At 37.4% G+C, this 26,677-nt stretch overlaps 1 protein-coding gene across 1 annotated transcript in view; it reads left to right on the top strand.

Moving 5' to 3' along the window:
* Nucleotides 1–4,860: 4,860 nt before the first annotated feature.
* The window catches only part of LOC139727598 (uncharacterized), a 33,594-nt gene continuing 11,777 nt past the window's right edge, over nucleotides 4,861–26,677 (top strand). Inside the window, exons 1-14 of the mRNA XM_071638580.1 lie at nucleotides 4,861–4,884; nucleotides 9,448–9,628; nucleotides 10,205–10,374; nucleotides 11,552–11,755; nucleotides 13,484–13,603; nucleotides 14,392–14,523; nucleotides 15,531–15,535; nucleotides 16,035–16,116; nucleotides 16,844–16,949; nucleotides 17,643–17,758; nucleotides 18,676–18,888; nucleotides 21,964–22,032; nucleotides 22,791–22,893; nucleotides 25,290–25,376. Coding sequence (XP_071494681.1) covers nucleotides 4,861–4,884; nucleotides 9,448–9,628; nucleotides 10,205–10,374; nucleotides 11,552–11,755; nucleotides 13,484–13,603; nucleotides 14,392–14,523; nucleotides 15,531–15,535; nucleotides 16,035–16,116; nucleotides 16,844–16,949; nucleotides 17,643–17,758; nucleotides 18,676–18,888; nucleotides 21,964–22,032; nucleotides 22,791–22,893; nucleotides 25,290–25,376 — 1,612 coding nt within the window. The remainder of the gene's footprint in view (nucleotides 4,885–9,447; nucleotides 9,629–10,204; nucleotides 10,375–11,551; nucleotides 11,756–13,483; nucleotides 13,604–14,391; nucleotides 14,524–15,530; nucleotides 15,536–16,034; nucleotides 16,117–16,843; nucleotides 16,950–17,642; nucleotides 17,759–18,675; nucleotides 18,889–21,963; nucleotides 22,033–22,790; nucleotides 22,894–25,289; nucleotides 25,377–26,677) is intronic.

Raw genomic sequence — 26,677 nt, 5'->3', positions numbered from 1 at the left:
TGATAATTTTGCTTTTCCTGCACGTTTCTTATGTGTGTATGTTTTGTTTTGTTTTTTTCCCGTCCCATTTTACTGAACCAGATTACTGAAAGTAAAACCAGTATTAAAGAAAAGGAATGAATTACAATCGCATCACGCTTTCTCTAGTGGAACTATGTAAGTGTTTCATATTGATGATTTGTGGAAATGTGTATATTTCCTGTCTTGTTACTTTTATCTTTAACTTTACTGTGAGCTTGTATAAAAAGTTATTCGACCATCATATTTTTGTCCATTCAATGCCAAACATGTCACCCTAATGCCAATGCAAATGTCTGAGCTAGCATGTAGGTAAAAGCTCACTACAGTGTTACAGCTCGGCACATGCCGACTACTTTAAAGGAATGAGCAAATGTTATAAAATGATGGCAATGTGCCATTTATTTGAAGAAATAATTGTTTTTAAAGCAGGGTATTTGCCTAAAGTGTGTATAAAATATATTCTTGTCAACATTCCAGGAAGCCATTGAAAACTTGCCATTGGTATTATTCACTGACCACAAACAGTGAAATTTGAACTACACAGCTTGAGAGAAAAATGACAGTTTGAACTCCATTAGATATTGTAGACCTTAAAGTCCTAGCAGCTGTGGGCCCTAATTACTTGGCTCACCCCCAAAGTAACCTTCCCTTTTGTAAAAAAAAGACAGTTGTGTGTCAGGAAATCTACCAGTTATTATATTGCATTGCAAAGAGAATTTGGTGGCAAAACTCTGAGCATATCAATCATATACTGTAAAAGTGGAAATTTTCGCGGTGTTGAAATTTTCGCGCATTTTGCGCAACCAGAGACAAGCGCGAAAATAAAAGCACGCGAATATTTTTGCTTGCTATATGTTCCCGTAGTTGATGTCTTGATCCCACGGAATTAAAAACACGCGAAACTCTTCTAAATACCCGGCCAAGCGCGAAAAATTAGTCACGCGAAAATATCCACTTTTACAGTAGCTGCAAAACCTGTAATACTTATTTTTGATGGAGTTTAACCAGCTGTACAACTTGTATAGATATGATTTCAGTTGTTTTTCCTGCACTACTGATTTGTTATTCTATTGCCTGCGTGGAAAATTTGGTGGCAAAAGTCATATACAAGTAGCATATTAATCAGATAGCTGAAAGACTTGTAATACTTATTTCTGATGATTTAACCAGCTGTATGGAGATGATTTCAGTTGGTTTTCATGCAGTCAAGAGTCAATCCCAGCCTGTTTGTACAATTGTGATGGGTCCAGGTGGGTTTTTAACAAATGCTTGATAGTCTTATTCTCATACAATGTATCTCAATCCCAAACCTGGTTGCGCAGTTAAGATGGGTCCAGATGGGTCTTTAACAAGAGCATGATGATCTAATTTTTCTCTATTTAAGAATTTGGATGATGGTGCAGTATGAGCAGGTTAAGTGAATGTTTCCTGCTACCCGGAAGTCTGGTCAATTTGTTTTAAAAAAAAAAGCACACATACAAAACAATTGAAATGAATAAAGGAGTATGTTGAGACTGTACAACTACATCTTTGTATGACAGTCAGAGTTAGATGTAATCGGTCGCTAAATGTGAGTATTATGAGGATGAGTGGCCATATTTGTATAATGCTCAGGAGCTCAAGGGACCATGAAAGCGATTTGTCATTCTAAGCCTAAATGATTTAAAGATATCCTTTAAAGGGAAATTCCAGTCCAGTTATACATACAACGTATGTAAGTATTAAGTCTTATAAGAAAGAGTAAAATCTTATGAGTACAACATTGAAAATTTGATCAAAATCTGATGAAATTTATGGAAGTTAAAAAAATTGTGAAGTTTCACTAATTTGTGCAGAACATTCTCATACAGTCAATATGAATATATGCAAATGAGTGGGCTAATGATGCCATCATCTCTCAATTACCATTGATTGTGTACAAAAACATGACAAAAATTCAATGTTTCTGTTTGTGAGGTGTAAAACATGATGTCATTCCTGATTTAATATTTCAGAATAATGATTAATTAGATATATGTCAAGTTTTTGAGACTGGGGCATAATTGTGTGTGAGTGAAAAACTGAAAATTTCACAATTTTTTGTACAAACTATATGGCCATTTGTGAGGGGATGACATCATTATTTCACTATTTGCACATATTCGTATTGACTGTTCAAGAACTGTTTACTGAAAATTAGCAAAACTTCAAAATGCCATAACTTGTCTATTTCTCATCCGATTTCGATCAAATTTTCAATGTTGTGCTAAGGAAATTTTACTCCTTCTTTTCAGACTAACTCTCAACTGAACTGCAATTCCCCCGCAACATATTACCGAACATGTGCTAAAATGCTACCTTTTGGACTTCTGCTACCAAAGCAATTAGGATGGTCTTCTGCAGAGACATGACACTGTCTATGTGTGTACAACTGTTGCTGTAGATCATGTATGGTTTTATACCCCCCCCCCCCCCCCCCCCCACACACGCACACACACATTTGGGGGTCTCCTGAGGCATGAAAGTGTGATTAATACACCGATAAATACAGCATTCTGTGTGAAAACATCCAAGCATGTATCATGAGCACCCGTAATTAGAGCCATCCTCACAAGGCCAGTATTTGAGATAAAAGTGTCACATGCCAGGGCCCTGGGAGCTGAATCAAAGCCAATTCCGCCCCCCCCCCCCTCTCTCTCTCTCTCTCTCTCTCTCAGCCTCTAGTTGGCTGCTAAAAGAGATGTATTTGTGTGCTATTGTGTGCTATGACTGGAAAAGGCTTATACAAAATACAATAAGCCTAATGTGCAGAATTACAATCAAATCATGTCATGCTGTAAAAGTGGAAATTTTCACAGTGTGGAGATTTTCAACATTTCGTGTGACCAGAAACTAGAGTGAAAATAAAAGCACATAAATATTTTTGCTTGTTCTTCAACATGTAGCACTATTTAATGTTTTGATTCCATAGAATGGAAAAAACTCACAAAATTCATCATACCCGCCAAACACAAAAATGTCCACTTTTACTGTGTACTGGATATGCTTTGTGTATACCACATATATGTATAAACATATATTCTGGAGAAATATAGCTTTGACCTACATTTGTACCTGTCTGTAAAGACAACTTGTGCATGAGTGCCATGTTTTGATTTGGTTTTTTTTTTTCTTGATTGTACACGTACTTGCTTAAACCAGTTTTGTCTACATGTATATCATTTCTGTATGTATGTGCTAATTTGGAATGGCGTGTACAGTTTGTGAGTCCTCCGTGATAATAATGTGATCATGACGCGGGATGGGGGATGCAAGTGCCCCATACCTTCTTCCCATATATGAGTTAGCTATAACTGTGCAAAATTCTGTCTATTGATTTATTATGATCCCCTTGCTCCAAAGAGGCATGGTGCTCCTGTTTATTTGTTTGTTTTGTTTACAATCTTTGTATCACATGAAACTACTGTTCTGGAGCATAAAAGCCTTTCTTTATAGCAGTTACAATCACCAAATCATATTGTGTATTAATGGGAAATGCGATGTTCTGTACTCATGGATTTTTTTTTTTCTCATTTAGCAGAATAGACAGTTTGTACTGTAATAATGTAACCAAGTATCATATAATTATCAAATGTCTTTTGGATATTCCAAAATAACCCCAAACACCATTTGAAGGTTTACAAATTATACTTATTTCTTTTGAGTGATACCGATTTACTCATTTTTTTTCTTATTTAGCAGAATAGACAGTCTGTACTGTAATGATGTAACTAAGTGTCATATAATTATCAAATGTCTTTTGGATATTCCCAAATAACCTTAAACACCATTTATAGGTTTACAAATTATACTTATTCCCTTTGAGTATACTGGTTTACTCATGATTTTTTTTAAATTTCTGTCTATAATCAGGACCAATGCTGTGTTCAGGGGTAACATATCTGTGAAATTGCTCATGTAGGATGACATCTTGTTTGAAGACTTGTAAAACAATATAAATGCAGCCAAAGTACAGTATTATCAGGACAAATCATTGATGAGTTGTAGCCCCTGAATGGTTTCCAGTATAAAGGGAAGAGTCATCTTGAGAAAATATATACATGAATAGATGACAGGAATTAGTATATTGGTATATTTGTATCATACTGGCATTATATCATGTGCAATTAATATATCACAGGCAAAGTGATACAAAACATTTGTATTGTTCTCTGCTGGCTTAATATTCAGCTTTGGCATTAATACAGATTTTCTTATTCAAACTTTACTATTACTTGAGTCAGTTATGATGCTATTAACACATGACCATGAACTAAGATTAATGGCATACACATATGTGTTAATTTCTCAGTCCTTCAGTAATTCTTTTGAACTGAGCTGTAATTGACCTCCTGACTTGCTTACTATACTATCGTGTAATTTTCAAAGGATGCATGGAAAAATTATACTTATGCTTAGATTGAAACTAAACTGCATAGTGTACTGAATTTTTCATAGATGTTAATGTACTTTTATTATTTTTTTTTACTAAAGCTTTTGAATATTGTCAAGCACACATGATTATGCACCTGCGTAGTACTATTTCACGTTCCCTCTTCCACAAATAGGAGAAAGTTGTTTTGATATGTATATTGTAGCAAGCTAATGTTACTTTGAAAAGTGATTTTCCAAGGTAGAGCCATACAGTATATCAGTGGTTTCGTTGTTATATTGTATTCTTGCATCATAATAATTGTTAGCATAATATGCTGAACTTAGGGGAGTTTATATGAATATATTGCTATTGTGTGCAATGAAATATATGCACAACAAGTTAAAATAAAATTGATTTCTCAAGAAACTGTCTTTGTGAGAATGAGCATGATTTCATATTACCGTGATTGGGTAGGTGTTAAATTTGAATTTTATGGTGTGTTTGTGATAGTGTTTATTTGTGTGCCTGTTTGTGTTCATTCTTCATGACCCCAGTACCACAGAAATATCTGCAAAACCTCAACCTGATATAGCTTACTCTTCAAAACTGTGAAAGTTATAAGAGTTTGATAACATAATTTATCGTTGGTTTATGATTATATCTGTAGACAGGAATATATACAAAATATGCATAATTGGCTGCTCAGAAGGAAGTTTCAGATTGGTCAAATTTGTATTTACAACTGCATGATAAACTACAATGTACAATGTACAATGTGTTTTCAGGAACCTTACACTTCAATGATCTTTCTTCTTTTTTTGTCTTCGTATTCAATAAGGGATCTTTCATACATTATTTTCATTATTACCATGACCTACAGGCACAGGTTCATTGGTATAAAATAGACAATTGAGAAATTATAAATGACGATTGTGGTGTGTATAATAGTTGGCTATTATTTACTCTGTCTATGCATATGTATATTATATAGATGATGACTGGCGGGGGAGGGAACATACCGAATGTTCCACCCGAAGGGTTTGAAATGCTATTGAGGGAGGTTGTAAGTCCCGAGACGAAGTTGAGGGACTTATAGCCTCCCGAAATAGCATTTCAAACCCTGAGGGTGGAACGTTTGGTACATGTTCCCGACAACAAAAGTCATCATCTGTTATATTATATGGGATAGTCAAATCTACTTTTTTTTCACATTGTATGGAATAGGCAAATTTATCCTATCGATTGCGTGAAAAATATGATCGTTCAATCGTTTGGTATCGTTTGTCATTTGTTATGTGAGATTGTTTTCCCATGGGAGAACATTACAAAAATGTTCTGCCCATGGGCGAACATATCAAACCAATGTGCCTCCATCACGTGACTGTGTTTAGCCAATCACTAACCCATATATATATATATATATATATATATATATATATATATATATATATATGTATATGTGTATATATATATATATGATTTATATATATATACATATTTATACACTTGGTGATTCTATCCTTATATATATATATATATATATACATATATATATATATATATATATATATATACGTGAATAGTGTGTGTGTGTGTGTGTGTGTGTGTGTGTGAAGTAATTCATAATCCATGTATTGGTACAATAATATAAAAAACAACAGAACTTGACTAATGTGTCATGCAGGATACGAACAGTTAATTTGGAGTTATTCAAAATCACTTGAAAAAGGGCAGGGAGCCTGAATATTTGCATGTTCTTCATTATAAACTATTGGTATTGACAGCATGATACATTGCTAGAGTTCTGTTCTGTAGTATATATGAAGAGTTTGTTCGCAAGAACCGATAAGTCCATTTTTGCCAAATGGAGATATTTGTGATTAAAGGTCAAGAAAAATAAAGAGAATAATAAAAAAAAATTGCTTCTTTCCACCATAACTTCAAAAATGTACCTTTATATGTAGTGACCAATATATAATTTAAAATGTATTATTTTGTAGAGAGACCGCACTTCAAAATCTTAAAGGACAAGTTCACCTTCATAAACATAAGGATTGAGAGAATGTAGCAATATTAGTAGAACACATCAGTGAAAGTTTGAGGAAAATTGGACAATCCGTTCAAAAGTTATGATTTTTTGAAGTTTTTGTGCAGTACCCGCTGGATGAGAAGACTACTGCAGTGTGTGAATAACTTAGATGTCACATGCGTACAACAATATAAGGAAAATATAAAGAGAATTTCACAAAATTCCATCTTTTGAAAAAAAGTACACATTCCCCTGACTCGTTACCGACAAATGTTATGGGTAATATTATTCCCCCTGCCTTTAGAAAGAGGCAAGTCAAGTGCTCTTTTATTATGCGAAAAAAGTGAAAATATGTTGAATTTTCTTTTACATTTTCTTTATAGGGCTCACACCTGTAAATAAAATGGACTGTCCCAGACCCCTTCACAAATTCGTACCAAAGATACCAAAATAAATGAAGAAAAAAATTAATTAAAAATCAATGATGTAGTTTGGCAAAAAACTGAACAGCTGTAGATATTGAGTATGAATTCCTCTACAAACGGCATTTTGGTTGGAAGATGAAAGCTTTTCTGATGGAATTCGAGGGGACTATATTTCATTGGGTACGTGTACGGAAAATAGGTGATTTTTTGAGTGACAAGAACTCGTAGTCTGGCTTTGCGGACCCCTGGACAGAATTAGAGCAGAACAACCCACCATGGAAATCTGATGGATGAAAGGTAATATCTCACTTATTCAGGTTAGTGAAGATCAAACACCTCATTTCTCCCAGCTATTTTACAGAATTTTTTGAAATTCGAATTTTAACACACGTCTCTATGGGGAATTATTTACCCGTGTGAGCCCTATACTGTTGTACGCATATGACTCAAAAGCTGTAGTAGTCTCCTCATCCAGCGGTTCCAACACAAAAATTTAAAAAATTCATAACTTTTGCATCGATTGTCCAATTTTCCTCAAACTTTCACTGATGTGTTCTACTAATATTGTTGCATTTTCTCAATCCTTATGTTTATGAAGGTGAACTTGTCCTTTAAAAAACAGACGTATCGGTTTTTGCGAACAAACACTTTATATAATATACATATATTATATACAGTACATACTAAAGCAACTTAGAATATAGATATACATGTAGTGTGCTTTGACTGTCTACTCAACACTAAAAGTAACGTAAACATCAGTATACACAAACAGAGCTTAAATACCATTACACACTTAATTTTGACAGACAAGCTAGGGTAGGACTACTTTTAACATCACAGCAAAAGCATGTCTGCCATACTTTTTATTGCCAAAATCTATTCTGAGAAATTGATACATAAATGCAATGCTTATGCTTCACATTTTACTCCATCTGACACATGAATGATTATGATTATATGCCGGATTGATGCTATTATGTTAAAAGAATTCCAAACATAGTGTACTACTTAGCTTTTCTTATTTGTTCACATAAACATAAACTTCATTCAAAGGTTTGTTCTCACCGTGTTGAAGAAGACAATCTTGTAATGCAATTTGCCTTCATTGACCGTCTTTTCGATTATTAAGACATATTTTGAGAATTCATAATTCATTTAGAAGTTTCCAGGGGGCTTGTCATGAGATTTAGACTTGAACCTGCACCCGTACCAATTTGACCTTGTGTATTTACCGCTACGATACATGCATTTTTCGATCGATTGTAATTATCGTTCGTAGATCGATTAAATGCAATCAACCGAAACATTCTTGCAACGCTAATCACAACGACGATGAAAAGTAACGTCGAACTAACAAAGAGGTCAAATTATTCACGGAAAAACACTTATTTGCATAGCAATTTTACAAGGTAAGCACTTCATTTTTCCATTTCTTAGAAAAGCAGGCAAGTCTATCGGTTCAACTACATTCAAAATTTTATTGTTAATATTTTTTACCGTTGAAGCAGAGTAAGTTTTTTTGAATTTGCGGGCCCAGCACTCGCAGGCGCTGGCGTCGCTCACACACTCGCCTACGCCTGGCCAAGCCCGCCGAAGCCCGAGAGAGATTCGTATTGGTGTTTTCGGTCATTGTTTACACCTCGCAACCATCTAAACGTTCTGAGTTACCTGAATTAGAGTGTACTTATGATGACGCCTAGTAAGTTCAAGACTTATAGACTCAAGGGAGTTTTTCCAATATCTGTATTTTACGATAGCAACATCAGCTAATACCCGAAATTTAAAGCGCTGCTAAACGTGCGTTCAGAGAAAGATTCCGCGGACCGACCGGATGCTTCTTCGTCCTATTTGTATACACAGCTAGTAGTGCAGGGTGGGGGGTGCAGCACTGCAGGATTATGCCTGCGCCTATAGGCTATGGCCCTATATCTGATATGGCCTACCCACCAGGCCCAAGGGGGGGGGGGGGGTTGTTTCTTGACTAAAAATCATGGTATGCCAGGGCTTATGTACCGATGAATGCCACACAGTGCACGGGGCTTAATTCATGAGTAGAAAATAAACAGACAAGCCGCCGAAGTACGGATACACAGTGGTGGGACCTAGACTCTATGCCTTTTTTACTTTTACGGCCCTCTGGAGGAGACATTTTGTAGCCCACGGCATGGGAGGGGATTTCATAAAGCCAGATGTAGTCTTCTTGCAGCCACAATAACATATATCCACGATGACAAGATATGGACTGACACTAATCTTTTGGTAGAGAGGTCAGGGGGAGTGTTGCTGTGCACAGTAAACACAATTCACAAGACCACGTGGCATGGATGACATACTGATTGCTGGATTAGCTAGACACTGCAGACCACGATGCATGCCATTTATTGACGTAATCATGCAAAAGTGAAGTCTTGCAATCCTTGCATTTGCAGGACTGGACTCATTTTTTTATTTTTTTATTAATCTGGTATTCTGTTGTTGGGGCCACTAAAATCCTCGAATTTGAAATTCGAAATTTAAATTCAAAATTTGAAATAAATATTTGCTTTATCCATACTACAGAGCTTGATGTTTACTAGCGACCTATTGCCCCTCACATGTCCTACATACACTCACCAAGAGGAGGCATCCCCCATGGCTACTCCAACGGCTACGCCATGGGGGGTGGGGCCCAGCCGCATTCAGCCAGGATGTCTGGCAATGGAGTTCATGGATTCACATTCAGAAGCAGGCATGAAAGAATTGACTGGAAGAAAATTGGTGAGTGAACTCTGTTCCCGCTCAAATTCTAATTTGGAATCCTATTTGAACTTGGAATAAATTGTCTTAGTCTAAAAATTGCAATATTAAACTTAGCCCATCAGTAGAAATATTTGTTCAAAGACTAGCTTTGAAATTTGTCCACATTTGTGAGAGGGAGGCAAGAGTCAACCTCTTTTTGTTTGTTATTGTTTTTTTTTTTTAATATATATACGTCTTCTGAAAATGTGATTATGAATGATATATGTTTGTTTTTACAAAACATTGATTAAACATTGGGCATATAATGTAGAAGTACCTATTAAGGCATATATGACTAAATTAAATTCATTTCTAGAACCCCAAGAAATTTTGTTATCAAATGCCTACCTAACAATTCAAAGGATCATAAACATTCTTTGCATTCATTCGATTTCAGTCTGATGAGTCACAGAGTAGCTTTATATTTGCTTCACTGTGTTCACATACTACAAATCTTGTCTGTCAGTACATTCACTGCGAAGTAACAACTTCTGTGAATGCTCTGTATGAGAGGTAAATTGGCAGAGAAGTTATTTTGTTGTTCTCTACTTACAGCTTCCATAGACCTGGATCGCATCATGCGAGAACTGGATGTCAGCAGCCTACAAGACTCCATTATGGGTATCACGTTCTGTGACATCGAGCGTGAGATAGACACCAGACTGGTGGACCAGAATTTTGTGACCGTCTTCAAATTGGCACAACTCATCATACAATATCTTCTGGTGGGTTTACTTGCAGGAAACACTTTAAAGTGATGATTGTTTTTAAAAAAGAAAAAAGAAAGAAAGAGAGGATGTGTTTATGAACTCATTTACCTTTTCCCCCCTGTAAACACAGACTGTATAGAGATATACAAGTTTGTCTTCCACAAATGAAGAAAAACCTTCTTGGATAATCCTCCCAGAGTGAGACAAAAATACTGCTAATATTTTTGACAAAATCATAGCACTAGAGGAGAGGAGTTGATACTGAAATCACTCATTTAGTACAAACATTCAAAATATTGTGGTAAAGAATTAAAGAGACTGATAGCAGTAGAATGAGAGAAAAAAAAATCAAAGTCTGAAATCTAATGAAAAAGGACAAGACCCAATGACATTCATATTATGCCAACCAGGTTTTTATAGACCAGTATGTGAAGTTTTGAAACCTTTCTGTTTGAAACAGTATGAACTCTTCCTAGATGGCATATAACTGTAGAAACTCAAACAGTGGCAGCACGTTCAATTTCCAGAACAATGTGCCAGCAATGCCCTACTGGTGAACTGTGCATGCTCTATTTATTCATGTGCAAAAAAAAAAAAAACCAAAACATATATAGAGTACTATCTCTTTCTTGAAACTGTGATAGTTTTGTAGATTTTCTCAGCAACTGTTATGTGTTGGGAAAAGAAATAATCAAAGTTATAAGTTCTGAAAATGTATTTCTGTTATGTAAAATAGGAAAATGTTTGATGCGATTACCACACATACACTCTGCCCATGCCTGCTGCACAGTAACTCTGCATCACTGGAAGTGCACAAGTAAACACAGAGAGTGTGACCCCCACTTGACCCCTATGTGTTGTGTGTGTGTGTGTGTGTGTACGTAAGATCACCTCATTCATTTGCACATACAGTGGACTCCTGTTATAATGAAGTCCTTGGTAACGGCAGTTTTCTTTCGTTATAAAGAAATTCCATTGTAGCCGAACAAATAAACAATAAAAATACATAGAGAGGATAATGATAATTGTGGCCTGAATTGTTACTTTGTTGTAACCGGAATTTCGTTACATAACCATGTTTATTATAACGGGAGTGCACACGGAGCTGACCGTTAGCAACAGATCGTTTGCATTATATCCATTAGGGAGAATTGTCTCACCCTCTGTCCTTTCCTATGTTACTTTCCACCAGCATTCTCAGGAGGTGATGGCCCACAACGCCAGCGTGGCGGAGGAGAGGGTACAGCAGCTTCGCCTGGACCAGGAGGGCACCAAGGCAGAGCTGACCCAGCTGAGAGGGGAGTTAGAGAAGGTCAAGCAGGAGTCGCACAAGCGCAAGAAGCTCCTGAAAAATCAGCAGACGCTGATCCAGGCCACGGCAAATAACTACCACAAGGTTGGTTTGGCCATCATGGCAGTAGTGAAAAAAAAAATTCCCTTTGAACGTTTGTGAGAAGTTTAGATCCCTGACTTTGCAAAATGTCCTAGAAGTTACGGATAAGTTTAGCAGCAAGAGCTCTGGAAAAAAAAGCAACATCTATCAACAATCAGCATGTCCTGATCCAGGCCAGACCTACCAACCACATCAAGGTTGGTGTGACTGCTGTTAAGAGCAATAAACTGAACTCATAATTGTGGTTGTAAATCAGCATCTGTCTGTTAATGAGCAAATTGTTTCCATTGAACACAATTGTGACTGAGCTGTTAATTTTGGCATTTTGTGCTGTTAACTAGAAAAGAAAACTGTTATTGAAATCCACCTGATGACTGTATGCCGTGAAAGCAAAATTCTATGATTTTGTAATATGGGTGCAAGTTGATTCAATATGAACAGTACACTGCTTTAGAGGAGTTTCTTCCTCATTTGTTTTGAAATTCATGAATCATTTCTCCTAACAAAATCAAGTGACAGGAGAAAAAGGACATGAATGCTCTTATTGTCCCCGCCGAACGAGTTCGAGCAGGGGACTAAGAAACGGGCTCCGTACGTGTGTGTGTCCGTGTGTCCGTCTGTCCGTCTGTGGGTCCGTCCGTCTGTGCGTCCGTGTGTGATCAAAATGTTCAAAATGCTACTCCTTCACCATTTCTAACCCGATTTTGATTCTGTTTGCTTTATATGATAGCACTACATGGGAGCTTTGAAACTTCTATACAGAATTTCAGTTGTGACCTTTGACCTTGACCTTTGACCTATATTGTACATTTTGCTTCAAAATGCTACTCCTTCGCCATTTCTAACCCGATTTTGATTCCGTTTGCTTTATATGATGGCACTAGGTGAGGGCTTCAAAACTTCTACACAGAATTTTGACCTTTGACTTTGACCATTGACCTTGATTTTTGACCTATATTGTACATTGCCTACAAAATGCTACTCCTTCACCATTTCTTACCCGATTTCGATTCCGTTTGCTTTATGTGATGGCACTAGGTGAGGGCTTCAAAACTTCTACACAGAATTTTGACCTTTGACTTCTTTGACCTCTGACCTTGATTTTTGACCTGTATTGTACATTTTGCTACCAAATGCTACTCCTTCGCCATTTCTAACCCGATTTCAATTCCATTTGCTTTATGTGATGGCACTAGGTGAGGGCTTCAAAACTTCTACACAGAATTTTGACCTTTGACTTCTTTGACCTTTGACCTTGATTTTTTACCTAAATTGTACATTGGCTACAAGATGCTACTCCTTCGCCATTTCTAACCCGATTTCGATTCCATTTGCTTTATGTGATGGCACTAGGTGAGGGCTTCGAAACTTCTAATTAGAATTTTGACCTTTGACTTCTGTGACCTTTGACCTTCATCTTTTTACCTACATTGTACATTTTGCTACTAAATGCTACTTCCGGCGGGGACATATATTACGCACCGCGTAATTTCTACTTTTCCTTGTGAAATTACATAAGATAACAAAGAGTCAAAATAGAAAATATATTCTCATAAAAAATGATAACATTCGTGTGTAAACTGTCATTCTGATATCCACTCCCCCCCCCCCCCCCAAAAAAAAAAAAAAAACCTGTTGAAGTCCAGAATATGATTTAAATTACTATGAGAAAGATATTGCACACTTCTCTATGTCTAAATGTCATTCTTATATTTCACTCTCCTACCTCAGTGTATGTATTGCCAGAAGGCATTCTTCAGCGTTGCCTACCTCCAAGCTCACATACACCGCAAGCACCCAGAGTTCACTCCAAGACCAGCGCAACAAGAGGACAGCTCGTCCGTCAAAAAAGTAAAAGCCTAATGTTTTTGATACACAATTTCATTACAGTAAACTGTAATTATGTATTATGTAAACTGTAATGTCATTAAATTTCAGTCAGTATAGTTTATTATATTCATTACATCAGCCAAAGACTGAAATTGCTAGTAATTAATAGTTTTAAAATGATCAGTGGACCATACAAACTCATAAAGCCCAAAACAGTCTCTATTGTAAACATAAGACTGGATTGAAATTAGCAGGATTGATTGCAAAGCCTCTGCTAAATTGCTGAAGAATGCCAGGCTTGAAGACTCTATAAAAAATTATTATACTATGCCCCTTTTGGAATAAACAATCTGTATACTTTAATTCATAAGTTAAAGTCATTACTTACCATTTGCAGATGAAATAAAAACCTAGCATTAGTGCTTCAAAATGCTACTAGAATGTGAGTTAGGGGGAGAAACAACCAATGTAAAAATTGGAATCAGTATAATCAATGTTTAGTATTCTTAAATATACAAAATGTGAACAATGGATATTATAAAAATGTTTCCAGACTTAACCGTCTACAGTTACGGTTTATTGAGAAAAATAGTGATATCTCCTTATATATTAGGTTCCATTGCAAAATTCTAATATGGTAGGATGTTTTGTGATACAACTGACCTACACATGTGCATCAAATGTGATATCTTGAACATTTTTTAAATCACTGCTCCCAAAGGTAAACAGGACCTTTAAGAGGAAACATGCAGGTTGTTACATGTAATATATTGTTGTTGTTTGTTCCCTTTTGATTGTATTTTCTGAAGGTCAATGAAGCCAATGAGAAACTTGAGAGGGAACTGGAGGAGCTGAGAGAAAGGTTAAAGTTCACCGAATCTCAGCTAGTGGAAGAGAAGGAGCGAGCTCAGGAACAAATGAAGATGCACCTACAGCAACAGGTGAGTTTGGTTTGTTATGGAGAGATGGTGCCACGTGATCATAGTCAGTCATGGAGATGTGTGGAGTGTGTCTCAGGGGCTCACTTCTTTGCTATAAAACAGGTTCATTGACCTTTTGTAGTGGGTTCATTCATTGTCACTGTACTCAAGATGTGTTTGTCTTTAGTTGCTGCCCAGTTCAAAACTCACAAAAAGTTGAAGATTAGTATTCTCTGTTCTGGACCAAAATATGCCATTTGGGTTGATGAACTCAAATTTTTGCTGTTTGTTTTACCTGAGAGAGTAATTTTTTTTTCTCCATGTGCTGTCAAAATTTGGCAGCTTAAAACAAAGCAGAAATCTAGATGTTAACGTGTTTTGTTTTGTTTTTGTTTTTGTTTTTGTTTTTGTTTTTTTCTGGACCATGTTATTTTTCACAGATACTTCTGCACAGCACGCATTAAGTGACCCTAATCTTTAAATCCGTTTTCTTCCCTTTCCTTGAAACTTCACCTAACTCGCTCTTATTTCAATCTTTTGTTTGAGTAGGTTAAGATGGACCAAGTTTAACAACTTACCTGTATATGTCATTTTAGACCTCAGTGCTTGCTCTTTTAAACTATGTGGAAAAGTGAAAATTAATTTTGGCCTACTGTTTTTTTCTGGGTTTTGAGCTGGGCAGTCACAAATGTAATGTTACATGTGTGTCTCACGGAGCAAATGTTGATAAATATAGAGTAGATGTAATGACAGCTTTATTCAGCAATGTATGAATGACAGGCTAGTAACTTTGTTTTTGTTTTTCTGGTCAGTCATCTTTCAAAGGAAACCCCTGGCAATGCCTTCATAGCATTCTCCATTAACTGTGTTTGACACCTGTAGAATGCTGCACATATTTGGTTGGCAAGAAATTATATTGGTGTCATATTCAGTTTAATTAGTGCTCTCTATGCAGTTGTAGATCTGAATGTTAGGATGTGCCATAGCCCCTCCTGTGTTGTAACGGGGTCTTGGGCATGGAAAAGCAGCAAAAGTTGAATGATAATTGATTTTGGCTATGGAGTTTGCTGTCAACTCTTACTTAATCTAATACAGATATCCTGTAATCATTGTGTTCACCAGGATTAAAATGTAGTGCATAGACCAAGACATCATAATTTCTACCAAAACATTTTCAAGATATTGCTCAATTTTGCACAGAATATATCGCAAACAATTTCTCAGTAGGTTTGGCCAAGTTTGTCCCATTTGCAACCTCACTACTCTCCATGCACCTTACATTTTGCTCACACACATTCAAGTGACAAAATGTCAGCATTCTTTCAACTCCACAAGTTACATAAAAAATTCAGTGCTTCAGTTTCTGTAAAGGTCTGTAGCCTTAGAAATGGCATTGCTGTCAATGAATGGACAATGTTTATTGGGAAAACATGAGGTGTCTCACAGAGAAAATGGACCAGTAGTGTAAGAAGTGCAATGAAATTCTGTTTTTACCTTGTTTTTACTGTTGTTGACATTTGTTTTATGTAGAGTCAAATGGATACGGAGAGGCAGGAGGATCAGCACAGAAAGGAGCTGGAGAAATGGAAACAGGAGCAGCTAAACTTTCAAAAAGTTAGTGGTGACATTGAAGATGAGGCAGTTGCTTGCAAATTATGTTTTATTAGAGTTTTACTCTTAACGATTATGTATTCAAATCAATGATATTTTTATTTTCCCTAAAATGTGATTCAGCATAATTGATATGTGCAGTTTCGTCATTTCAAAATATGTTTGTTTGTTTGTTTGTTTGTTTGTTTTTGCCGTCAAAATATGTAGATAACTACAGCAGTATGTCATGAACTATATCAGTAAATCTAGTCAAGTGGACTTACTTGTAATTTGGAGTAGCAACGTTTCACGTCCTCTCTGGGACGCTTCATCAGGCCGACTGATCTTTGGCGGCAATTGGTTGTTGACCCATAACAGGGTTGGGGAATTTCAGAAAGCGCTGAGGAATCTTCCGAACTGCCGGGTTGTAAGGCTCCAGCTAGGTTGTGTCGCAGGCCCCCTCCTCCATTTCCGAAATTCCCCGACCGTGTTACGGGTCAACAACCAATTGCTGCCAAAGATCAGTCGGCCTGATGAAGCGTCCCAGAGAGGATGCGAAACATCGCTACTCCCAAATTACAAGTTTTAAATTCCAGTTGACTAGATTTACTGATATAATACTTTACCTGAATGACTGAGAACATTCACAGACATACAGCAGTATGTGTTGTTGTCTACACAATATAAGAGGTGTTGGAAGAGAGTGATTTTTTTTTCTCTCTGACTTTCTGTTTCGTCTTTGCTTCTATAGGTTGAGATGGAGAAAATGCAGAACATGTTCATGAAGGAACTGAAAGAGATGCACGACAAATACTCGTCTTCCCAAAATGCTCTCAGCAACATAGAATCCAAACTAGGTGAGTCATGAGATGAGGCACTGAGTGGATATCAGCTTGCCGTTAAAGGTACTATAATTTTCAAAATATGTTTAGAATAACAGCAGAGGACTTTAATCCCATCATGTACCTAGGCACTTAGCGATACATTTCCCTAGCTTTTTTGTTTACATTCAGTTTATCCACCCACCAAAGATATACTTAACTTACTGTAAGTTAGACAGTGCACTTGGCCATGCCAATGCTTCATTTTACAACAGGAAGTTCTTCTTGATGTGATGAGAATTATGATTAGCTAACCCTTTTTTCATCAACAGTTAGTTTTAATGGACAGCAGTGCCATTTGGCAAATACAGTACAGTATGGATCAAAAGGCCCGTTCGCACGTACACCTGAAAATCACAGTTTTGAGGAGTCAATTTTTGTGTCGCGATATAAAAAACCAATAGCTATGTGTGGATCAGCTTTATGTGTAATATGATGGCCTAATTCTTTGACATCACCTCCAAATCTTTTTTAATTTTTTTAATTTTTTTTTTCATTTAGCATTGTGTGAGCATGGCCAAGGTAGGATCGAACTTTAATCACACATTATCCCCTTTTTAAGTTAGAAGATCACAGATAACTGGGGATGTTGTTTTGTTTTGTTGTTGTTGTTTTGGGGGATGTGGAAAATTTGATCCAATCTTGTTGAAATCTCTCTGCCATTGTCAGGCAAGCAGTCCATGCTGGGTAAGATGATGGATGAGGATGAGTTGGAGGAGCAGAGGAAGCTGAACAAGAAGCAGCAGCGAGAGATGAGCAAACTCAAGGAGCACCTCCAGGGAGAGGTAATACTGTAAAACGAGGAATGTTCGCGTGCATTTTGATTTCGCGAATTTCGCGAGCGCCAAAATTCGCGAAATTAAAATGCACGCGAAAGTTCTTGCCTACACAATATGCATTGGATGCTAGTGGCGATTCGAGAAAAATTTCATGCCGCAAATATATCTTGTTTTACAGTACTCTCGTACGGAGCTGGCGTGGTCGTCTCCTTGCACAGGCACTCTCTTCATTGCTGTGTCAAAAATTTGTCAGAAACATTTGCATGAAAAAGGACATGTGATGCTGCTGTGAGTAAGTGCAGGTAGTAATAGCAGTGAGTGGTAATGCACATTACTGTGTCTGTTGTTCAGCTCAAGTGTTACAGGAGGATGATGTCACAGTTGGAATATGAATAAAAATTATCAGGATTATTTTTTTTTTAATTTTGAGGTAGGACTTAGCAGGATGCTTGAAATTAAGTTAAAAAAAAAGTGTTTGAAAGTATATGATGCATATTTTCATGAAATGTTTAGTAATTTGATTATGTACAGACCCAAAAGCATCAATGAAGGTCAACATGTATTTGGATCACATGGTAGAAGGCTTAGTGATGCACCACATACTCTTTCTTGGGTATGTATGTTGCCTTGAAAAGGGCCTACCCTTTCCCGACATTACGACAAGCATGTTCTTGCCATTTTGAAGAGAATGAAACTCAAGTATTGAGTGAAACTCAAGAATTCTCTTGAGAATGACAAGAACATGCTTGCCAACACGTCGGGAGTGGGTAGGCCCTTTTCAGGGCCACATGCATACCCAAGAAAGAACATGTGGTGCACCATTAAGCCTTCTACCACCCAATGGCCTCCACTCAACGATTCCCCTCAACCTCCCCCCCCCCCCCCCACAACCTTCCCCCCCCCCCCACAACCTTGGATTCCAGATCTCGACGCTGCAGTCCCAGATGATGGAGGATCTAAAGAAGCAGGAAGACAAGTGGAGGGAGAAGCAGAAGGAGCTGAAGGGATCCCACCGGGAGGAGGTGAAGGAACTCAAGGCCCTCCTCAAGCAGACCAAGGAGCTGCTGGACATTGAGAGGGAGGGCGGGGACCAGAAGGGGGCCAAGTACCAGAAACAGATACAGGACCTCATGAAGGTGATTATACTGTATATGTTGTATATTTCGCAAGGTTGTTATTTTCGTGAATTTTGCTTGTTGGGTGTCGTTTGCGAATTTAAAAACATGCAAAAAAATTAACTCTGATTCTGACATGAATGTGATGTGTTAGCATACATTTCACTGTTCAAGAAAGTACTCCACAATCGCAAATTTAACCACTCACTAAATTGTCGAGAAGTCCCCATTCGCGAAAAATTAGACTTGCTAAGTATGGCGTTTACAGTAGATGGAGTAAGTAGAAGGAGAGACAGAGAAATGGCCCGCAGACAGACAGAGAAAGATAGAGATACACACATGCACATACAGACAAACAGAGAGAGAGATGCACACCCCAGGCCTCGAAATAGGATTTTGGAGGGGCAAGGCCATTTAGAAAAGGGCACTTTTTCCAAGAGGCCAGGGCACTTAGGTCAGTCAGAGGGGCACCAAGGCCACATTGGAAAGGGCATGTTGGGTGTTTATGAAAAAAGAAAGAAGAAAAAAAAAAACCGAGAAAAACAAACAAACACACACACACACACACAAAGTGCAACACACAACAAAAACCTCTTCCCTACAGCTGTAACACATTCCCGATTTCCGCGTTTCTATCAGGTGAAACAACATTTTTTAAAACAGGAATAAAACAACAGTAGGTATTGATTGAAACTCGACACCCTTTCAGGCCAGCCAGGCCAGGCTGCCATGTAACTTCAAAGCACATTCCGACAGCTGGCTGGCAAAACCACAAGGCAAAGGAATTTGCGCGCTCGTGTGAATTGCTCGACTGGAGGGAGGGCCTGGGAGCATGGATGATTACTATGTAGTCTGTGAGCTATCAAAAGCAGACCTTTTGAACAACTGCAAACGCCATGATACTATTTTGTCTTCCTTTTGGCCTCAAAGAAAAACATAGAAAAAAACGAGTGGAGTATCACGAGTTTGTACATCGCCATGCAAAAAGATTACTACACTCATGTCATGACACGAAATGAATAAATATTCCAAGACAAAAACAAAGGTGACATCGAGACACCATGCATTCACCATGCACGTTGGGGAGCAACGAGTTGGAGTTGGCAGGGAGGGGTGATCCAGGAGTTTGTGAGAACTTCCCGAGTTACACTCTCAAAGCAAAGCTGAAGCTTCTTGAGGTCTCACGCTCAGCAAATCTGCGTGCTAGTTCTCAATTCGAAGGAAGTTTATCTCTGATCTGTTGAGTTATTTTTGCTGAATCATAGGAGCTTATCATGCCTAAAGTTCAAATGGAACTTACGAAGGTTGCCAAAAATTTCATACTCACAAAGCTTCAGAATTTTCTGACACATTGCCTACTATATTCATTTGAAATAGCAAATTTAGAGGATACAAATCAATGTGGATGATGATCATCCACATCCGATGATTATCCACATATTTGCATTTATATTCAAAATTTGACAATTCAAATATATTAAAAATCTTCCAGTAATTTATTTAGGCTGTTGATGCAGCAGTAAAAATGTCAGAAATTTCATATGAACTTGAATATTAGTCAGGATAAAGACAAAAAAAAAAAAACAATCTGCACAAAAAAATACAATTCTTTCATTGTCACTGGTAGTCAAATTTGTGTTTTCACGAAAAATTTGACACTCTACTAACACCTCAAAATCGCAGGAGAGTGATAAGAAATACAGAATCATTACGTTTGTAATCCTGGGTCTTCGCCCTGGGGCTTCGACGACTTGAGCTATCTTGGATAATTAAACATTCTTTCCCTGTTCATCTCCAAGACCCCAGACAGTTCATGACCTCCAAGAATGCGCCAGTACGCGCGGTTTCTTCTGTTGATTGGTCTCTCTCTCTCCACCCCTCCCCATTCCCCAGTCTGGCACCTTGGCATCGTGGGATTTTTCTTTTTTCTTGGTGAACTTGGTGTTCACTCTTTACTACTGGTACTCTATCTGAATATGCGCTGCCTAGCTAGTAACTCTATGGCCGCTGCGCTGCGGAGGCAGTCGGGACGGCAAAAGCCGGTCGGGCGTACATGTACGTACACGTCGTCTCGTATCTCGGAAAGATACTGAGTTTGAATCAGATATAATGGGACGCGAGTGAACTGAAGGTATGATATTTGATATCAGGAAAGTTGTTCAAGCTTATTAAGGTGTAGACTTTGAGAAAGGGCATATTATACGACATAAATAATAACTTTCATTCTAAAAGGGCACCACGGCCCCAAGAAAAAGGGCACATTTTTTTTTTTGGCCGTAACTTTGATCAAAAAACAAAAGGCATTGCGGCCAACGAGAGGGGCACCGACGGCCATGGCCGTCGGTGGCCGTCGGTTAATTTGAGGCCTGCATACAAACTTATATCCAGACAGATAAAGGCAGAGAGAAAAGCATACACACAGGCAAACAGACATGTGGACAAGAAGGTGGGATGGGTTAGCCTATAGAGCTTGTGTGTCCCATTTGCAACCCTGAAAATTAGATTCCTTTTATAAGCTTGTATATTGTGGAGGTAGGTAATTCAGACCTTTCTTCAGGATGATGAAAGCGGAAACTTCTTTATGATGGAGGGGGAAACGATACCATATATTTCCAGTGAATTTATTCGGACCTCGAAAAAATTTCAACCGTTATTCTCAGTACAACAGAGGAGCGTATTCTGAAGTGACTGTTGGTTTGTTTTCAATACTTCCTTGAAAACTCTAAGGTAGTTGTATATTACTGTAAGATTCGTGCACAATGTTGGGAGACATTCTTAAACCACACAAAATTTTGTGACACTTGTGAAAGGCATATGCGACCTTTTAGAGGATGAGATGCAATTGATAACAGAAAAGACTTTCATGGACATGAGACGCTTTAATATTAGCTAAAAGACACATCCTCTTTCAAACACTACTGTGGTTTCTGTGTGAAGTACCATTATGTGATTTGGTAAAATTTTTCACTTTATCAATAGACACCTTTTGTTCTGCTTCCCCACATTTGAGCCAATTCATTTTTACAGTCTGTAGCATTCTTGTCGCTCGGTGAAAATGCCATATTACTCATTTTATATCCTTTTCTCCCTCTCCAGAAAAACAAGGACTTTGAAAAGCAAATCAGAAGTAAAGAAGATAAGATCAAGGATCTGAAAGTGAAGGCTGTAAGTAGAAAGTTATTCAGGGATTGCCTTTTTCAAAGCATCTAGCTGATAATGTTTTTATTTGATAAACTCAGTTCTGTCACCCCAGTGGTCACCAGAAAGTGACCTTGTAATTGCCACTGTCAAACCATGAATATTTATGTACGTCAAATTTTTGCACATTCCAGGAGGAGCCAAGAGTCACAAAATTAGAATGCATGCAAACATTTTTGTCTACACCATATGCATAGAATACCAGTGGTAACTGACAGAAATTTCGTGCCACGAAAAAGGCCTGCTGCTCCTATTCGCGAAAACGTCATGCTGTGAATATTTCTGGTTTTACAGTAATCTTTGCAATATGTGTTGGTGATGTTTGATATGTTGGTGATGTATGATAATATTCATCTCTGATATGCCTTTTGCAATGACTTGTGCCATATTGATTGTTCCTTGTGTGCATGTGTTAAGATAAACCTAATAGTTCCAAAGGTATAACATGCAAAGCTGAGTGGTCTTGACAGTGAGAAAAATGAGTTATGAAATAAGTCATTAGGACTGATTAGAGATTGATTATTCATTTAAAAAGTAATGTAAAGCTTTCTGTAGCATTCAAATCCTCTTGACTGATAACATGATGATAAAACCTGCTTGACATGTGATAATCTGCATACTTAAAAAATGACCAATTTCTTCAAACAATAATTCTGTCAAGGAAAAACAAAAAGAGAGCATAAAAATTGTATGACAGCATCCTTACATTTAATACTATTATTCAGTCCAAACACTATGAGGTGGTACAACCGCTGTCCTCGCCTCCACCACAGATGACCATCTCCGACCAGCAAGGGACGACAGAGGACAATGACGACACCAGCTTTGGTGAGTTGAGGTTTATCTTGTGGTCTTGGTCGGGAAGAAAGCTTGTCTCTCTTGTGTGTGTTTGTGTGTGTGTGTGTATGTCTGTTTGGTTTATGATACGCATGTCTGTAGACATTCTAGCACCCATTGCACTCTGTCGCTGCGTCATTACGCTGTAGCTTGTGTAGTTTCACGCTCTGTGATGTGGGTAGTTCTTAGGTCAGTGAAGTACTGCAAAATTTGTCAAATACAAATCTTCATAGTTGGAAGTAATTGTGTAGTTTTTAGGATGTGAAGTGGCAATGATCATCACTGGCAGGAGATTTGATTATAATCACCGTTCATTACTCTGATGTGAAGTTTCTATGATGGTTGTGTGCCTATACTGAGCTCTATATTTGGGTGTATTAGTTTGTTTGATAGCCTTAGCACTTCAGGTATGCATATCAGACATATTTCCCCCCACCCCTACACAGAAACCAATATCATGTAACCACTCCCCACGTTCAGTATTTCCTCAAAGCCAAGTGATTTCGGATGGCCCAACTTCTCCACTTCATCGCTGTGGTTCATTACCTCACATTTCTCATTTACATTGTGGGAGATTCTTGTTGAGTGTAGGTCACTTATGTGCAGTTCTGTGTGTCGTGCCTTCAAATTATTCACTGTGCTTCATAAGAAAGAGAATGTTGGTTGACCATCAATCATCACATATAAGTGCTGTGCCAGTAAATTTTTGCCATTGATTGAATTTAAGAATATGTACAGCTACCAATGGACCTCTTGATTAAAATATAATGTGTTCACGTTAAATAGGTACATATTGGCCAGTACTCAAATACCTATGAACAAACAAAGGGTATCAAAATCTTTTTACTCTTATAATGACTCTGAGGATGGAAAATATCTCTAGACACCCTGGAATTCCTCACAAAGTTTTGTGACTTGTATTTGTCAAACATATTTCACAGTCTTGCATGAGATACTCTCCTCGTTATATAACTATATAAAAGATTGTTGTGTGTACCCCATTGATTGCATGGTCATCACTTTGTTATCCAGTTCAAAATAATGAATGCAACTGTGCAGGTTGTTGCCACTTACAAATAGAAACACATGTGTTGATCATCTCATATAAAACTATGAATAGAAGGAGATGAGGAGCAGTCAATATTGTAAGAGCGCCATTCTCCAAAGAACCTTGATACCTCACAGATTGCCGACATCAACTTGAGTTATAGCCGAGAGTGAAGGCTGTGTTAGGCTTTTGAAATGAAAACACACTGAAAAATACAGTTCAGGTGCATTGAATTCTTGAAAACTGAGATGATTAATGTTCCAAAGAGAATATTGCAATTGATTCTGTTGGGACATTTTTGTGAACTCTCGGGTATGGAGATTGGATCTCATGCCAAATGAGAGGGCAGCCAAATACTCCACTGTAACTTGGTTCGATGCACAGTTGCATTTCTTTCAGATATTGACACCCCTCTATTAGGAGCTGTACAACTGATTTTATTGAGGACTATATGGATTTGCTTTGTCCTGTAATTAACATACCTTATGTTGCATTGTTTCCTCTTTTCTTGTGGAATGACTAGCATGTTTAACTTTAGAAAAAAATAAATCTTTATTATACCAATATATTGTATTCCATCATTTGACTTAGAAACTTTGCAACCTGAGAATTTATGCATGAAATGTCAGTGAATTTTCAGGTGTAATCATTGAGAAAAAATTATGGCATGTGTAAGTAAAGCATTAACAGGCCATGTTTGATCAGTCAAGTGGATGCATTTGCATAGCTCTTTGTTTCACACTGCCTGTCATTGACCGAGTAAGTGAGTGCTGACATGACTCCATGCTAGGCAAATTCATGTGTCCATGTCTATAGATATGATTAAAATAAAAATACAAGAAATCTCTATCTAAACTTAGCTACAAGTACATGAGTGTTATTTTTGCTGGTTTAGCCATTTTACATTAGACATCATAGTGTGGCTGAAACTTTGTTTCTAAGCTCTAGTACCAATCTCCGGTCCTCTGTGTAGAAATTTTTCCTTTGAACTCAGTATTCATTAGATTATTAACTATAATTTCATTCTGTCCCTTCCTATTTCAACCGAAATGCATCCGGATGTCTCATCTTTTATACTACACTACCAAATTTCATTTCTTATGTTCACATGGCAATGTATCACCTTTGTTGTTTGCTTTTATTTGTGTTTCTTTTTTTCTTCAATGGTATTTGCACCATTCACTTACTGTCTTTTTCCTTTATTCGTTTATTACACTGAAATCCCATCTCATACCATTGGTACTGATGATAATGATGATGATGGGTCCCTATGGTAACCATGATGGACTTTAAAAAAAAAAAAATCCAAAACAAATTGCACATACACAAGCAGAACAAGAAGGCATGGACACTCTGTCCCGCGTCCTGCAAGAGTCCGAGTCCTGGCTGACCGGCACCCATCCATCTTATAACCTTTCCGATTCAGGTCAGAAAAAGAGAATTCCTGCCTCTTTTTGAAGCATAATACTGTGTAATAATCTTTTCCAGAGGGTCTAGGGGTTAGCCTAACACAGTTAATTAGTCAGTCTGAAAATGAAACTAATGACACGTTTGTAGTGGTGACTAATGTTTAACTGTGTTTCAATATCATAATTTGTAGAACTACTCACCCCTTTCAAACAAACTCCTGTGCAGTAAGTGATCTTTCGTTAATCATATAATAATAAAAGACTATGGCTTAAGACAAGGAAGAAATAACACAGATCACAGCTTCTCACAATGCTTGTATCAAGGTATAGAATTTTAGATGTGAAAAATTATGTAGGTGATGGAGAGCTTCTATACATCATTTGTTTGTCTTGTAACTTTGTGGAGTTTGGAGAAATTCAAACTGCCTTCTTAAACTTTGCATCTATTTCAACACAAAACCTTCAACTCCAAATTCAATTTAATCATTTTGATCTTGCATAGTGCTAAAAAGTTTGTAATATTTGTTCAAATTGAGACGGCATAGTATATATTTTTTGATATATTGTCACTATTACAGTCTCATCTACCAGCTACACTTTCAGTGATTGCAGGGGATGTAATTTTCAACTTTTTATTTAAACTGACTGCATGCATCAGCTAAATCAACATTACCTTGAAATGTCAGACAAGGAATTGTGTCCTCTGCTGGATCCTCCTTTGAAAAGGAGTTGCAGATCTCCACAAGATGAAAGCAGGATTTTTGTAATGGCATAGATACATGTTTTGACAAAGCTCACAGATGTAAAATTTGAACTTATCATCTAAAATGATATAGAACAATATTTGATTTTAGGCTCCGAATGCATTTAAGATGGACATCTAACCATCCACCCTGCATGAAATGTCCATGATTCTAACCTTCAAAATTTTCCATCTTATTTGAGTGTTTAGCTAACAGATCTTTTCACTCTAGTACTAATTCATGGTTGTTACAACATTTAGCATGTTTCCAATTCTCATTTCATATTTTTTGACTGTCTGTTATCAATGTGAATTACAGCATCAATTTTTCCTCTTATCTTTGCCATTAATAAGTATTTGAACTGATCATATGCAAACACTAGCACAAACACCAGAGTCTCAATGTAGAATCTCCTTTTAAGTTCTAGTGTTCAGACTTTCACAAAGCACAGAATAGCATACTACACCATCAGTCATACGTTTGTTCCCTGTTGATTTGATCTACACATGTAACATGCACTCATCATTTAGCAGTAGATGCACATACACTACATTTTAAGTTGTAGCAGTGGTAAA

The sequence above is a fragment of the Diadema antillarum genome, unplaced genomic scaffold, assembly GCF_040938485.1.
Source record: "Diadema antillarum isolate AM-2024a unplaced genomic scaffold, OU_Dant_1.0 seq00000136_RagTag, whole genome shotgun sequence".
NCBI classification, from domain to species: Eukaryota; Metazoa; Echinodermata; class Echinoidea; order Diadematoida; family Diadematidae; genus Diadema; species Diadema antillarum.
The sequence above is the reverse complement of the archived record's forward strand: the minus strand, read 5'-3'. Positions and strand labels throughout refer to the sequence as shown.